The sequence below is a fragment of the Eleutherodactylus coqui genome, chromosome 4 (genome assembly GCF_035609145.1).
Source record: "Eleutherodactylus coqui strain aEleCoq1 chromosome 4, aEleCoq1.hap1, whole genome shotgun sequence".
NCBI classification, from domain to species: domain Eukaryota; kingdom Metazoa; phylum Chordata; class Amphibia; order Anura; family Eleutherodactylidae; genus Eleutherodactylus; species Eleutherodactylus coqui.
Window position 1 is genome coordinate 256,031,279 of NC_089840.1, and position 17,201 is coordinate 256,048,479.

Genomic DNA, 17,201 nt, shown 5'->3' on the forward strand with positions numbered 1-17,201 from the left:
CTCCGACATGCTGAGCCGCGGCATTGATTGGTCAGTTCATAAATCCCGCCTTTACAAAGCGGTGGCTGTGATTCGTTTTTCAACCGCTGCTCAGCCAATCATTGCAGCACTCGATGAACCAATCACATCTATCGCATCGGTTCAACCGCTGTATTGATTGGCTGACCAGCGCTCGAGAACCAATCAGAGCCATCGCTTCCTGGAGGTGGTATTTATGAATCCTATAACCAGGAAGTGATCTTCTGTGGGCGAACGAGGACTGCATGATGCACAGCGGAGCTCCGCAGTGCAGGAGGAGGAACTGGGCCGAGCCTGCTAGGTAAGTGTGCCTTTTTTATGTAATGCAGCTAGGGCTTATTTTCGAGGCAGGGCTTATATTTCAAGCCTCCATGAAAAAATGCCAAAATATCAGGGTAGGGTTTATTTTCAGGGTAGGTGTTATTTTAGGGGAAGCAGGGTATACACAAATTTACCGCATAGGTAAGTCATGGTAGCCAGATTTCAGCTCTGTAGGGCCTGCCCTTCTCTAAACATTCACAAAAAATCGGAATACAAACGCAAATATTAAAGGGGCTGTCTACTTACTGAACAACCCTACTTCAATAGGACCACTTGTATTAAAATAAAGTGAAGTATACTTACCCCTCCACGGCTGCCGAGATCCAGCACTGCAGCCCCGCTGTGGTCCCGGTGATTGCTGCGATACATTATGTCACAGGAAATTAGGTGACAATGCAGTGAGAGGGTGCAGCTTCATGTTCCTTAACTCCTAGCATCATGGCACTCAGGAAGTGAACACAGATGCCAGGAGAACAAGCTAATAATGCTACAGCCTTTCATTGGCTGCTTCGTTCCCTTGATTTCCTGTGACATCATTTGACGCAGCAATCACCAGGACCACACCAAGGCTGCAACGCTGGGAGGGGTAAGCATAGTTCACTTTCTTATTGAAGTGGGGTTGTCCAGCAACCAGACAACCGCTTTAATTAAAATATCTTTGGTGCGCCACTGGTGAGACGTCAGATTTCTGCACAAAACAACCCAGCCATTTTATTCGGCTAAGGTTAACTTCACACGGGCGAGTGTGATATCAGGTCGTGAATTATGGCCCGATATTACACTGGGCAACATGTGATTTCCCTGTGGATGCGAGGCATTTTTATCTCAGAACCACCTCGCATCACTTCAGGGAACACGGAGTTAATGCCATTGTTTTCAATGGGAAAACATTGCATTGCGTGCACCTAGCATGTGGTGCGATACAGCCGCCGGCCCCATTGGAAACAATGGGAGATGCAAGAGCGCACCCAAAGATAGGACGTGCCGCGATTTGTTTGTGCATCGCCATGCGAGAAAACATCACTCATGTGTATGATCCCATTCAAAAGACTAGGGGGTTCATATTTGTGCGTCTCGCAACACATAAACCTTGCACGATTTTCTCGCCCGTGTGAAGCGAGCGTTAAATGGACTGTACTTTATTAGGTCTATTATGTTGGTATCATATCAGGAGCAAACTAAGTATTCTATATATTATAAATACATGTACACACAGTCATATACACATTTTATACACACACACATTATATATATTGGCATATATATGTGCCAAATTTGGGAGTGTGTGTGCTTTTTAATCAATTTGGCACAAATCACTTTGGGTTGTACGGTTCTAAAACATTGATGGGCTGTCCTCAGGATAAGTAGATTGGCGGAGGTTCGCTCTTTGGGACTCCTGTTGATCAGCTGCTTGCCAGGCTGATGTGCTTGTGAACTAAGCTGATTTCTGCAAGGAGCAGACAGCTCCATTCCCAATGCAGTGGCCAAGCTTGGTATTGCAGGCAAAGTTCCTATTCCTTTCACTGGATACTTGGCCTGCAGTATCAAGCATGGGCACTACAGTAAGAACGGAGTTGTCTGCTTCCTGCAGAATTCAGTTCAACACACAAGTGCACTGACCCAGTGAACAGCTGATCATTAGGGGGCCTGGGCAATGAATCCCCGCCAATCTGCTATTGATGACTTATACTGAGGATAGGCAATCAATGATTTACAACTGGACAGCTCTTTTAACTATCACCTTCATTAGGGTCATTTTACACTCACTGATGTAGTCCCAATCACATAGGCTGACTGATACTGCATAGGAGATGGATGACGGCTCCTATGATTGTTCCCCAAGCAATTTCATCACTGTTGGCAGAACATCAAATGTTTACATGGAGAGATGTGCTGTCAACATTGATGACTTTTACTGCAGCACAAAAGATACATATGTCAGACCCGGATGGCACCAAAGAGGAGCTGAGCAGATTGATATATAATTCTACGGAGGAAAGATGCAGTATAACTTGTAATCTAGTCATTTAAATCTGGGCTTCTTCTGGGCTTAGGAGTCTAGAGGGTGGTGGTATCATTGATTGACAGCTATCTTCGTATGACTGAGCATAGAGAGAGAGAAAAAGCTGTCAATCACTGCTAAGCACCGCCCACTGAACTCCTAAGCAAGAAGATGCAGAGATCTGAATTACTAGATTGCTACACTATCTTCTCCCCATAGCTATATTGATTTCTAATGATTTCCTGAAACATTTACATAAAAATCTATACTGTACAGATACAACAGAGCCGAGTTTTTGTATTTGGCACAACGTGCCATGAAATCCTACTGAATTTAAGAACAATTTTATCGCTGCTCCATCTGGAAATTTACCAAGGAGGGATTCAAAGGCTACATAGTAGAAACATGACTGGACACTGTATGAAAGTCATCACTCACGCAGTGGACGGGGTCATGATGCAGCCTCCCTTGTCATATCCTTTGCAGTTGCATCCTCTTTCCAGTGTGTCATGGTTCATCCCAAAGTTGTGGCCAATCTCATGAGCGAGTGTCACGGCCCCTCCGAGTGGGTTATCCGAATGGTCCTGTAAAAAGAAAGATGCTTTAGTTATGATGGTTGGGTAATTTAGCACCTGGACACAAAGAGCTACGTCTTGCATTCTCACGTAGGGTTGACAACCATTCCGAAAGTCAAAGATAGTTCATAAAAATAGCAGTCAGTGTTTGGGATAGAATGGATGTATCTGGAATTAGTTTTTAGTGGGACTAATAACAGTGGTATACATGGAATAGAGGAGACCTCACAGTGAGCTCTTTTACGGTATTGGGTTTTCCAAGCAGGACAGAAGGGCCTGGTGTTTGTTTTCCCATCCACACCATTTCCACTCCATTTTTGGCAACAATGCAACTCCTCTGGAGTGGAGAGTCCTGCACAGGTCCCCCTAAAAGGCTAGGCTTCCTCTTTCCAATGGCCCCATAGCAGCCATATTTTCTGCTTCTAGCCCTTGGCTCCTGCAGATCAATATACTGGGCATATCAGTAGTGTCCATGGTACAGATCTATAACACTTCTGAGATGTCTTCTACACATGGTCACCCTGACAGATACAGAAAGTATCACTGAATGTTAAAAGTTCCTCTCTACCTTCATGGCTAGCCTTAGCTATGTGTTGGACACCGGCTTGTGTGGGGGTCACTAGGTGGATGTAGGTTGGGGGCGATCCCCTTCCCGCTTAGGTCCACCCATGCAGATGTTGTGGAGCTACATGAATCATCCTCCTCCTGGCTCCGTCTTCTCCCCTCTGATGGCTTGAGGTGCCATTATCAGCTCCCGGAACACAATTGTTTAGCTCTGTTTAGGTTATAAACATAATTCTGTTGCTGTATTTATGTTACTAGCTTAGTTCTGGTGCTGTATTTATTTTATGAGCTTGGTTCCCCATGATCTTGATAACCTCAGGTTGATCTCATGTTCCCATAAAGGTGTAGATGCATTCAGATCTCTGTCCTATCAAATGTTCATGGTATTGACTTCTAGGGAGGAACAGAGAACACACCAGACAGCTCCTTTGAAATCATGATGTCATATTGTTGGGATATGGATGCCTCTGGACTCTTTACACTTTCCATAGATTTCAGTGGACAATAGTTTCTACAAAATTTGCAGGATCATGTTGAGATGGGGCAAATCTGTTGCATATTTTCGATGTGACTGTAATATATGCAAATGTAGCTATTTCTTAAAAGAAAAAATTGGGGAAGGCCATAAATGACATAAAAATGAAGAGATCAAAACGGACTGTGTTCTTAAGGAGTTAAAGGGGTTGTCCCGCGGCAGCAAGTGGGTCTATACACTTCTGTATGGCCATAATAATGCACTTTGTAATGTACATTGTGCATTAATTATGAGCCATACAGAAGTTATAAAAAGTTTTTTACTTACCTGCTCCGTTGCTAGCGTCCTCGTTCCCATGGAGCCGACTAATTTTCGCCCTCCGATGGCCAAATTAGCCGCGCTTGCGCAGTCCGGGTCTTCTGCTCTCTTCAATGGAGCCGCTCGTGCAGAATGCCGGCTCCGTGTAGCTCCGCCCCGTCACGTGCCGATTCCAGCCAATCAGGAGGCTGGAATCGGCAATGGACCGCACAGAAGAGCTGCGGTCCACGGAGGGAGCAGACCCCGGCGGCCATCTTCAGCAGGTAAGTATGAAGACGCCGGACCGCCGGGATTCAGGTAAGCGCTGAGCGGTTTGTTTTTTTAACCCCTGTATCGGGGTTGTCTCGCGCCGAACGGGGATGGGGGGGGGGGGTTAAAAAAAAAAAAAAAAAACTGTTTCGGCGCGGGACAACCCCTTTAACATATGCAGCGACCCTTAGGGTGACCCCAGACACAAGGCACACGTTGAGAAGCTGGGAGGTTAGAGTGGTCACTTGTCACGGTGGCACTTACCAGGCTCCCTCCCGGAGGGACACACGTGGCCTCAGCCAGAGCAGCGCTGAGCCTCTTCCAGACACCCCTAGGATAGGGATGCCCAATAAACTGGAGAACAGGGATAGCAGATGTCACGGGTGACACCTCCGTTCCGTTACCCACTGGTATGACCCTCGGCGGTAAATAATGGAGCTGCAGACAAAAGTAACGTACCTCAGGTCCTTGGGAACGGTTAGGGCCTGTCAAAACTTTACTGAACATAAGTTCCAGATGATGGTACAATTTACACAAAATTGGCAGTGCAGCTAAAGAAGCAGACTTGAGAGTACCTCCACCTGGTGATCCCAGACTTCAGGACGGCCGGATGTGAAAACAAATGGGTGTACCTCTACGTGGTGATCCCCCAGATCAGGACGGTCAAGTAGGAAAAATAATCACTGACTACCTCTGTACTAGGCCTGGCCGTATGCACCTTCTCTTGCTCATGCTCTCTCTCTCCTCTTAAGGGACTCACTCTGCCACGGTTGCTGTCACACAGGTAGTCAGGAACCGCTCTTCCTCCTCCATCCTTCACCACATGGGAGTTGAAGGTACCTCCATGTGGCTGGCATTCTCAGGAACCCAGAAGAAATGGAGTCTGAACTGGACTGCTTTCCCACTCTCACACACTCCTATTTATATTCTCACTCATACCACGGGACAAGACAAATTGATACATTGCAAGCATCTCCCAGGCTCATGCAAACACTTAACTCTTCGTTTGCTGCAGCTGTGCAATACACATAATAGAATGACTAGACACTTTTGCACAGCGCACCTACAAAAGACAAGACATGGATGACATTATGGAGGTGGCTAGGAATGGATGTACTGGGCCACTACACATAACCTAAGAGAAAGTTGCCAACTGCTGATGGGCAACATGGGCATGCCAGGCCTGCACAGCATGAATGGCCGACATGAAAACCAATCCACTCTCAGGATTGGTGTTGCTGTCCTTTCCTACCAATACACCATGTGACATTTTTGAGGAGAGGCCCCTTTAAGGTTCTTGACGAATAAGCATTGGGATACTACAATGCTTCGCTTGTCATTGTCTTGGCCAAGTTCACATGGTTTCCTGATTATTCAGTCGAGCTGTCTGCAACAATTGTTATAATCAACACATAGCAATCACTCCCTCACCCTTTTAAGTGAATGACTAGATTCTGATGACTTTTCCGGAGAAGAGCTGCTTCATTAAACACACAGACAGGGCTGATGACATATTTGCACCTTTCTGCCCCAATAATCTCAAGGTGATTACTGGCGCCTGATACAATTGCTCAACAACCTTTCTTTCTGCCGTGACTTTTGAGGGTATGGTCACTGAACGGGTTAAACAATGCGTGATGCTGTTATTAGCACCCTGTAATTGATGAGTAGTATCACTGACGGGGTGGATGTATAGAGGCTTGTTTTCTTCATTAGCGGCTCTGAATCACAGCGCCGAGCTCATGAAGTCCCATACAGAATATTTTGACATTTCCCATTAATATAGATGAGATATTTTTAGGATGTTAAATACATCTTGATGCTTTACGGCTCCGCCGGTCCATCACACATAATTGTTTTGTGACTTTCTGCAAAATTCTACAATTAACAATTGCATAAATTACAGGAAGTTTGATCTTAGCTATGGTGCTGCTTATTAGTGGAAGGCCTCCATCTATCTATAGCAATCTGCGTAGGTCTGGGGTCAGCGGTAGGGTTTTGTTCTGTCCTTAAACGACGCTAGTACTGATAAGTGGCATCAAAGAGATTCCAACTTGCTTGATACAGTCTGGGTCCATGGGTGCCAGTCTTATGTTAGGATAGAATTTTTTTGCTGCCTACCCCTTAACCCAGCATAAGAAAAAAACTATGTATATTGCACTGACAGGCATTTTGCATATGCAGAAAGCAGGAAGATAGCAGCTGCCCACACCAGAACAGCTCAGTGAATAAATACTGTATTGAAACCAAGCCTATAACATAAATACAGCACCAGAGCCAAGTTTATAACATAAATACAGCACCGGAGCCAAGCTCATGACATAAATACAGCACCAGAACCAAGCTCATAACATAAATACAGCCCCAGAACAAATATAGCACCATTGAAATGACATTTGCCTACTGAAAGAAATGCATTTCCCAATAGAAGGGGGTGCCTATGGGCACTGGTGAAGCTTAAAGTTCCTTGTCCCTATTGCAAATTTTCAACAGGACCTCCACCTACCATGTGCCAATTATAATACCGGTGGCTTCTTTTGTAGCAAACAGACCTTTGAGTCCTCTTAGGCCCAATGTCCACGGGCAAATTTGAATTGCGAATGATCTGCAGTTCAAGCCGCCTATAGGAAGACATGGGCGTCCGCAGCTGAACTAAAGCATGCAGATTTGTTTTGCACGGCTGGTCAATGGAAGCCATCCGATCTGCGGGCCATCCGCAATTGAATTGCGATCGGCCGTGAATTTTACGGGAAAGCAGGAGATTTAAACAAAAAAAAATCTCAACTGCGCACACATCTGCAGTCAAGACCCGGACAGGTAAGCAGTGCCCTCGGCCGCGGGCAGGCTCGGATTCCGACCTGCCCGTGGAGATGAGGCATTAGCCACTATGGCCTGAAGCAACTGCAACCCCTATTGCTATGTCCTTGCCTATAGGTCCATAAAACATAATTGTATGAACCGCTTTTGTGCGGCACAAGGTCTGCGCACCGCTTTTGTCGTATCCATGAGTAGCAGAACATTGCTACATCCTTCTCGCAAAATGTCCAAATGTGGAGTGTAAAAATCTAAATTCAGATGCAGTGGCCCTTTAAATGAAGAACATAAACTGCAGCCAGATGCTCCGTGCTCACTTACCATCACTACTCCACCTGATTTGTCTGCCGTGCACATACTCATGATTGGTGCCATGCCAATGGTTGTTCCCTGGAAATGCACCCCGCTGGAAAAGAAGGGAAAGAAAAAAAAAACAAGAGGATAGAGATAAAGGAAGATGCGACTTCATTCGATGCAACTGTCATCACTCAGGTTTCCATTATCACATATGAAGCACGCTATTTAGTTCTGCTGGTTATGCTGCAGAGAAAACGTTTCATTATTCACACTGAACCTCCTGAAATGGAAAGACATCTCATTTCTACAAACTCCCATTAGCGTGGCGCTGTCACTGGATTCATTTAAATATTTGTCAGAGCCGTTATGAAGGCAGTGAAGCAGAGGCCTGGTCACAGCGCCGCGAGCTGTCACACCACCCGCCCAACTCAATGTTAACGGCTCCTGTCTGGACGCCTCACCAAGGGGTGCTGCCAATGAATAAAGTTCAGTAGCTTCTAGTCGCCATAAGGAGATCTTATGATGCCCCTGCCTTTCCATCTATGGCCTTATGTCATTTGTATCTACAGTTTATAGTCCTTTCTATCTGTATTATATAGTCGTTGGACCTCCTGTCTCTAGATTATTCGGTCTCCTATACGGATGTATGGGAAGGTCAATGGATTTACGGGTTTTTAAAGTCATCTGTGCTGCAGAATATGCACTACTCATCTCTCTGTATGTGCTGCTCTCCATCTGGCACACCTGTCTGGGTTCACCTCTACCTCCTGGGTTATAATTAATTTAGGACTACTCACTCCTGTTGTCCTATCTATAACCCCCTCTCCCTTCTATGCCTGTCTATATCCCCTCTTTCTATGTCTCGTCTATGGCGCCCTCTCCCTCCTGTGTCCTATCTATAACCCCCTCTCCCTTCTATGCAGTGCCATCTTAACGCATGGGCCTGTTGGGTACTTGCCCGGGGTCCCACAAGCATAGGGGTCCCGTACTAATCTATGTATGTTAACATTTGAATGCACCTTGTATCATACAGGATAATGTTGTGTGACGGAATAGGAACTTGGCTCCAATCTGTCTATATCACGTGTGAAGAGTTTAATTTTGTCACTTTCTGTTTCACTTTCAAATTACCCCTAATTCCTATTGTAAATTATGCATAATTTCTATAATAAAAAGAGGGATTTCCAGCCAAATGGATGTGTGGATCATCTTGTGAAGCGTAGCTCATTGTCGTTACTTTCTAGTAGCCTGGCACTATGAACAAAGAGACGTCTTCAGTGCAAGAGAAAAATTAACCCTAGAGCCTTAGACTTCCGGTTCTCCGGTCTAGGTTGCCGGTTACTAACTCGCTCATCCTCCCGAGTTTTCTCGACGTTGTCCCGTGCCTGTAAATTTTATTGATAATTTACATTTTTATTCTTGTGAGTAGTTGTCGTAGGGGCCCCAGTACACTGCTTTGCCCAGGGACCCATAATGCTGCTAAGACGGCACTACGTCTATGCCTATCTATAACCCCTCTTTCTATGTCTCGTCTATGGCCCCTCTCCCTACTGTGTCACGCCTATGTCCCCTCTCCCTCCTGTGTCACATTTATGTCCCCTCTCCCTCCTGCGTCCCGTCTACGTCCCCCTTTCCCTCCTGTGTCTCATCTATGTCCCCTCTCACTCCTGTTTCTCGTCTATGTCCCCTCTCACTCCTGTATCGCATCTCTGTCCCCCCTCCCTCCTGTGTCCCGTCTATGTCCCCTCTTCCTTCTGTGTCTCGTCTAGGCCCCGCTTTCCCTCCTGTGTCCCGTCTATGTCCCCTCTCCCTCCTGTGTCTCACCTATGTCCCCTCACCCTTCTGTGTCCCGTCTATGTCCCCTCTCACTCCTGTATCACGTCTATGTCCCCTCACCCTTCTGTGTCCCGTATACGTCCCCTCTCCCTCCTGTGTCTCGCCCACGTCCCCTCAACCTTCTGTGTCCCGTCTACGTCCCCTCTCCCTCCTGTGTCTCGCCTACGTCCCCTCACCCTTCTGTGTCCCGTCTACGTCCCCTCTCCCTCCTGTGTCTCGCCTACGTCCCCTCAACCTTCTGTGTCCCGTCTACGTCCCCTCTCCCTCCTGTGTCTCGCCTACATCCCCTCACCCTCCTGTGCCCCGTCTACGCCCCCCTCTCCCTCCTGTGTCCAGTCTATGCCCCTATCCCTTCTGTTTTAACTCAAACTTCCTTCTGGATCCCATCTATGCCACTCTCTCATTTCTGCGCCCTATCTTCGCCCCTTGTCCATACTGCTTTCTTCATATGGCTCCCTTTGCCTGATATGTTTTTTCTCTTTGCCCCCTTTCCTTCCTGCATCTTGTGTATGGTTCCGCCTCTTACCCTCTTGTTTATCGTGTATCTTTTCTTCATCCTCCTTAATCAATGTGCTTAAGTTTTCTAATATCCTGTTTATGGCGCTATATAACTCATACTCTCCCCCATCCACTATACTTTCTCTTAGTCATTAACTCCTTGTGAATTTGAATTTCCATAAGAAGTAACATGCAGGTAATTTTATTGTTATTTTGCTTTGCATTCATCCAGTTGGCATAACACAGCACCTAAGAATCTAAATGATACTGACGCTACCTAGAAAACGATCTGTCAATATGGTGGATGCTGTGTTCGATGTGTTCTATAGCTTCGACAGTACTAGAAGCACTTCATTAATAATGGCAGGCAGGTCAGGTAGGCTTCTCTAATTATAAGGCATTAATCATATAAATGACTATAGTAACTACACAATCAATGCAAATTGGAAAAAAAGCGAAATCACAACAATGACATTTGTAAATATAAAGTATGGATTGCAGGGGGAATATTGATCCACTAATTCTGCTAGTGTCTCCATTTGTAAAATGATTTGTTCAGTTATTGCTATCTGCACTCACTATATTTACATTTTTACAGCTCTAAATTTTGGCGAACATCACAGTCAAAAGTCTTCTTAGGGTGGTCTAAGGTTTTTACAGTTTAATACAATTCTCTGGGGTGGAGGGTGAAGGGGTTACAGGTAATAACTAATGATGAGTGAGCTTTTGAAAAGTTTGGTTAGGCCAGTTGACCAAACCTCGGCAAAAAGCTTGTTTTGGACCGAATTAGTTTGAACTGAACTGGAACTTCACCAGTATTCCTAACACTGTGTAGGAGCCATAAATCCCTGTATAACACTCTTATGTCCCTTGGAAGTGTATCTTACCACATTTGAGCTGTTTTAAGGCAACGTTAATGAAGAAAAAGAGGAACAAGAAGATGGAAAAGAAGGAGAAAAAGACAATGGAAAAGAAAAAGAAGAAGAAAAGAAAGAAGAAGGAAAACGAAGATGGAAAAGAAGAAGATGGAAAAGAAGAACAAGAAAAAGAAGAGGGAAAGGAAGAAGGAAAAAGAAGATGGAAAAGAAGAACAAGAAGATGGAAAAGAAGAAGAACAAGAAAACGAAGATGGAAAAGAAGAAGAACAAGAAAAAGAAGAGGGAAAGGAAGAAGAAAAAAGAAGATGGAAAAGAAGAAGAACAAGAAAAAGAAGATGGAAAGGAAGAAGAAGGAAAAAGGAGATGGAAAAGAGGATGGAAAAGAAGAAGAACAAGAAAAAGAAGATGGAAAGGAAGAAAAAGAAAAAAGAAGATGGAAAAGAAGAATAAGAAGATGAACAAGAAAAAGAAGATGGAAAAAAAGGAAGAAGAAAGGTAAGGTAGAAAGAAAAGGTGAAAAAAGATGAAAAAGTAGAAAAAAGAGGGACGAAAAAGATGAAAAAAATAGAAAAAAAGATGAAGAAAAGGATGAAGAAAAAAAGATGAAAAAAGTAGAAACAAGAGGGACGAAAAAGATGAAAAAAATAGAAAAAAAGATGAAAAAAGAAGAAAAAAATAAAAAAGAAGCAAAAAGATGAAAAAAGAAGACAGGAAAAAAAGGAGAAGTTGGAAAAAGGAGACATATGAAAAAGAAGTTGGAAAAAGAAGCAGAAGTAGGACAAAGGGGAAGGAAAAGGAAGGAGAAGAAAGGAAAGAAAGGAAAAAGAATAAGAAGGGAAAAGGAAAAGATTTTTCTCATTCTTCTCCTTCTCCTTTTTCCTTCCTCTTCCTTTTTCTTCTATTTCCTAATTTTTCTGTCTTATTTTTTCTTTTCCCCTGCTTTTTCCTTCGCTTCTTCATTTTCCTTCTTATTCTTTATCTTTCTTGCTCTTTTCCCTCCTTCTTTTATCATGTTCAGCTGAGACACACTGCCTGAGGTTCAAGTTATTTCTGAACCAAGCTTTTAGCAAAGTTCAGCTTGAAATAAGGTTCTACTGTTTCATTTCACTCAACACTAGTAATAACCCTGGTGGCCAAAGGTTCTCTGGTGGTCTAGAGTAGTCAAAGAGTTTATACCAGTATTCCTGGTGATCTAGAGAAGAGTTACAAAGGAGTGAATTCATATATGGTATACGATTGGCTACTTGAAGAGGGGATGTCAATTCCACATGTCAACGGGGCTGGCTGCATAGATTTGCAGCCATGGCCTAGCTGACTCCAATTATGTCTGTGTTTCTTTTATTTATACCCAACCCCACTCCCCTGCATGGGTGCTTCTTACATTCAGCTCTTAGTGCTGTGAATGTGTCAAGTGGGTGGTCCCTATTACTCATGGTCAGTGGTTGATTGACAGTGAATGGTGGGGACTACCCATTTCACACATTCACAGTGCCAGGAGTTGAATCTAAGGAGAACCCATATGGGAGGGGGGTAAGTATAAAAAGAAGAAAATCTGCAATAGAGTTAGCAGGCCACGGCTGCAAGGTTATGCAGACGGCCCCAATGAGATGACTGCTGCTTTTGACATGTCCAGAAATGTCCTAAAAGTGAGTGGAGGAGCAGACCTTACTAGCTGTGCATTGTCGTGGGGCTTCTGAGGTAGTAATGTCAGTTTTCTCCAGTCCAGGAACTCATGAAGGCTGGTAAAAGGATCTTGAGTTATTGCACATTTATCTGCATCACTCCAGATTTCAACACCAACCAGTGCTACTCGGATATTCAATGGTCGGAAAAACTGCATGATAAATAGTAAAAAATACAGTTATTAGTAAAAATCATATAATAAACATAATCATAGGTCATCATTATGTCTAGGATTAAAATCATAATAACACAACCTTGCTAGGAGAAGGTGCAGGCCCAAGACAGCAGAGGAGCAATCTGAAGGCAGTAAGCTTGCTGCGATACTGAAGCAGAACTTTTAACATGCAGATCAATATATGATTCACAGCTGCCTATCCTATGTGTCTTAAGTTGCTCTTTGGTATAGATTTTTAAGGAACACCCTAAAAAAAGTGTATGAAGGCGGCCAAATACCCCATTCTGTCTCAATGTATACATAAACTTAAAGCCATCCTTCGGTTTCAGGGGGGTAAGGGGTATATTACGTGTAGTTGTTCTCTGCTGTCCCTCTGATTTACCAATTCTGGGGATCTGCTTTCAGACATCCAAGATGGCAGATGCAATCTTCAGACTACTTAGTCTGTTTTGGTAGTGTTAGACCACCAATACAGTATACCTGCTTTCTGATTAGTCAGAGCTTCTCATGTGATCAGCACTGGCCAATCAGAGAGCAGTGCACAGTCTGCATTAGCTTGTTAGAAAATTTCTGCATCCACCTTGGATAGCTGAAAATAGTGCCCGGAAGAAGAGCAACTGCAGGCGATATGACCCCCTGTCCCAGGAAAGAATTTCTTCCCAAACCTGGAAGTTTTCTTTAAAAGATAACCCAGAGTATGCAGTTTTTTTTGCTAAAAAAATGCAGCAAATAAGATTTATCAAAAATAATATCTAGCACAAAAACTATTTTTGTTTCCCACAGCAATCAATCAGAGCTCATTTTGAAAAGGAGTTCTCCACTTTCGACAATCCCTTGTTGGAAATAAACCCTTGGCAATAAGGAAATCATAAAGTATCTCTCTGCTGAGACTCCCATCAATCAGCTGTAATCTCGCAGTGAGTGTTCAATTTTCCTGCAGTGCCCCCATAGGGCAAATTAAGCATTACATGGTGCCTAATTACATCAACAGAATTTTGTCAAATGCAGTACAGCACAGGTCCTCCAGATGGAGAGATGATCTCTGCTCTGCCCAAGAGATAAGAAGTGCCGGTCTTAGGTTAGATGACACCATGTATAGAATATTTTTTTGGCACCTTCCCCATTATAAGAAAAAAGTGATATACAGTGCACTGATAAGCAGTCTGCCAGTATTCTGCTTGTGCAGAAAGCAACAGGATAACAGCATGAAGACAACTCAGTAAATGAATAGTGTTCCAGAACCAACATAACATACAGTACCAGAACCAAGCTCAGCACATAAATACAGCACCAGAAACAAATGCATAACATAAATACAGTGATACCTTGGGTTGCGAGCGCCTCAACTTGCGAGCTTCATGACTTGCGAGCAGGCTCTCTCCCAAACTTTCGCTCTGATTTAAGAGCAAAAACTCGGGTTATGAGCCTGCTTGGAAGTCAAGAAGCTAGCAAGCTGGATCGCGGGTGTGTGTGTGTGTGGGAGGGGGGGGGGGTGTAATAATCACCTATCGCCGTTAACCCAGCGCCAGCTTTCATTGGCTGATGAGGCACTGCATTAACCAATCAGAGCATTACCTTGCTGGAGGCGGGGCATTCAAGCCCCGATTCCAGGAAGAAATGCTCTGTCGGCGTGCAGACCATCGCGAAAACTGGAACGCCGGTGGTAGGTGAGTATTGATGTTTCTTTTTTTTACATGTAGTGAACTTAGTTTTCCCCATTGAAATGAATTGAAACGCCACTAATCCGGAACGCATTTATGGCGTTTCAATTCATTTCAATCGGAAAAAGTGATTTGATATACAAGTATTTTGGCTTAAGAGCTCCGTCATGGAACGGATTAAACTCGTAAGCCAAGGAACCACTGTACAGCACAAACCAAGCTCAGTACATAGATACAATACCAGAACCAAGCTCATAACGAATACAGCCCCAGAACCAAGCTTATAACATAAATGTAGTGGCAGGACTAAGTGATTGTGTAGCAGAGGTGCTGACAGCGGTGCCTTGAAACATCAGAGGGGAGGAGACTGAATGCCAGGAGGAGGATGATTCATATAGTTCTACAAGACACTGCCACAGAGATGAAGAAGATCATCCGGCCAGGCAACTCTAAGGGGGAGTTCATCCACAGCCTACATCTGCTCACCCTATACGTAGGGGTGTAACTATAGAGGATGCAGGGGATGCGGTTGCACCCGGGCCCAGGAGCCTTAGGGGGCCCATAAGGCCTCTCTTCTCCATATAGGGAACCCAGTACTATGAGTAAAGCATTATAGTTGGGGGCCCTGTTACAAGTTTTGCATCGGGGCCCGGGAGCTTTATACGCCTCTGCTTATACGTACCTAAGGTTGGCCATGCAAATGAGTACCCTGCACAGAGTACCTCTTTCTATTAACTCAGAATTTGCTATATACAACAGTGGGCTTTCTAAACTGTACAATCCCTTTAAACGCTCTGGAAATATGAAATCTGATTGGTTCGACCTACAACAAGTCCACTTTTGTGTTTGTCCATTCTGACAAATGAAGCCCGTTGAGTGTCAAATCCTGTCTTACCCCATCATATAACCCGGGCTCATTACCAAACATGATAATGGAATAGATAAAACTTCCTTCTTTTAACTAGACCGAGATGTAGTCATCTTTCAGAAATTTATTGCACTTTTTTCCCCCGTCTTTAATCAAAACATCTTCCAATCTTTTCATAATTCCGGAGATGACAGCATTAACACATGCAGAATGTTACAGATGAATAATTTAGCTGTGGATATGGCGCTCCACTCATCAGGCTGGGATGAAATTCTTTTTGGTATGATAATTATAGGCAGTCTTAAATGTTATCAGCTCTTACAGTTATTGCACTGACTTTGCTACAAAAAAAAGCGTAATGTAGCTTTGTGATAATGTTTTGAAAGAAAAGGTAACATTATTTTCATGTCTTAAAGGACTGAATTAATGAACATCTCACCCACAGGATATTGAGCTTCCTGATAGGACTCTCTCATTTGATTAAGGAGTTAGGCATTGGTGTGAGAGCCACATCAAATGACCGCCTAAAATCATAAATAATATTTGAAGAATTCATCACACAGGCGGTTTCGGCATAGAGGAAAGTAAAAGTGCATCTCTGCTGGGCTAATTAAAAGCCATCATGCAGATTGAAAGCTTTAAAATGTATCTGAAAAAAATGAATATAATAGAAGATAAAAGGCTGCTCAAATACCCTGAGAGTCGCTGAGGTTTAACCCCTTCAGTGGCAGGTTGATCATTACCATATCATGCCTCACAGGGCAGTTTTTTTTAAATGAGTCAACAATGCAATTAAAACCCCCGGAAGATTTCAGATGACAGCTCAGTGCTCTGCATATTTCAGCACTACAGCTGTCCACGGAAATCTTACGGGGTTTAACTGCATGGTCAGTGCAGCAAGCCCTGGAGATTTTCTGGGCGTGCCACTAAAGGGGTTAATAGGTGCTGGACTTAAAGGCACCACTGTGACTCTAAAGAATGGGGTGTCCCAATGTCCCTCTTAGTACACCTCCCACAGTGAGGAGGAGCTTGAATAGAACAGCAGCCGAGTATGTGCGGTGCTGCTTAATTCATTTTCAATCGGACTGCATGCAGTGCTCGGCTGTTTCTATGTGTCAAACAGAGTTGAGTGGAAAGACAGCGTGCATGCTTGGCCACTGCTCCATTCAAGCTCCTTCTCCCTGCACTTCTGGATATTGGACCATTTTTGGCACTGGTTGGAGTCCCAGCAGTGAGACCACCACCAGACTTTTATCAGTTATTGTGTGGATAGGTGATAATAGACAATTGTGGGCGAATCCCTTTAAAAGGTGTGGTCTCACTCCCCGTGGTGAGGAGGAGCTTGAATGAAGTAGAAAAGCATGCGCAGTGCCACTCCATTCAGTTTCAAGAGGATTGCCAAGGACAAGTGCTCAGCTATTTTCATTAGTCGCATAGAGTTGAATGTAGTGACTGTGTGCATGCTCAGCCAATGCTCAATTCAAGCTCCTCTTCACTGAGGGGGGTGCAGTAAGTAGAACATGGAACCTTAGTTCTCATTATCAGTTGGGGTGTCAGTGGTGAGACTGTGCTTGAACACAGTGTTTTATCACCTATCATGTAGATAAGTGATAAAACATGATTTTGGGCTAACCCCATTTAACCTTCTTACGATGTCTTTAAGGGTATGAATACTTTTGCATCAGATTTTGTACTGCTTACAATGCTTCTAAAATAAAAGAAGAAGCCTCTTTCAAAAAATCTTCCTTTAAAAACTATACAGCATTTTGTGTATTCAGCTCGTATGCAGACTACAGTATCTCCATGGATACAGACTACAATACAAGCTTGCATGTAGTCTGATCCAGGTGACCAATCGGTCTTGAAGAGTTTTCATAGAGGTGAAAAGTTAATTTGTGGATCGTGAATTCACTATGTAATTTCCGTTACTGTCCAGGTCCACTTCCAGTTTTAAAGGATGAGTACAGCT

At 44.0% G+C, this 17,201-nt stretch overlaps 1 protein-coding gene across 1 annotated transcript in view; it reads right to left on the reverse strand.

Moving 5' to 3' along the window:
• The window catches only part of ADAM12 (ADAM metallopeptidase domain 12), a 465,263-nt gene that overhangs the window by 149,181 nt on the left and 298,881 nt on the right, over window positions 1-17,201 (reverse strand). The window contains exons 9-11 of the mRNA XM_066601144.1: window positions 12,510-12,679; window positions 7,658-7,742; window positions 2,780-2,925 (exon numbers count right to left, since the gene is read on the reverse strand). Coding sequence (XP_066457241.1) covers window positions 2,780-2,925; window positions 7,658-7,742; window positions 12,510-12,679 — 401 coding nt within the window. The remainder of the gene's footprint in view (window positions 1-2,779; window positions 2,926-7,657; window positions 7,743-12,509; window positions 12,680-17,201) is intronic.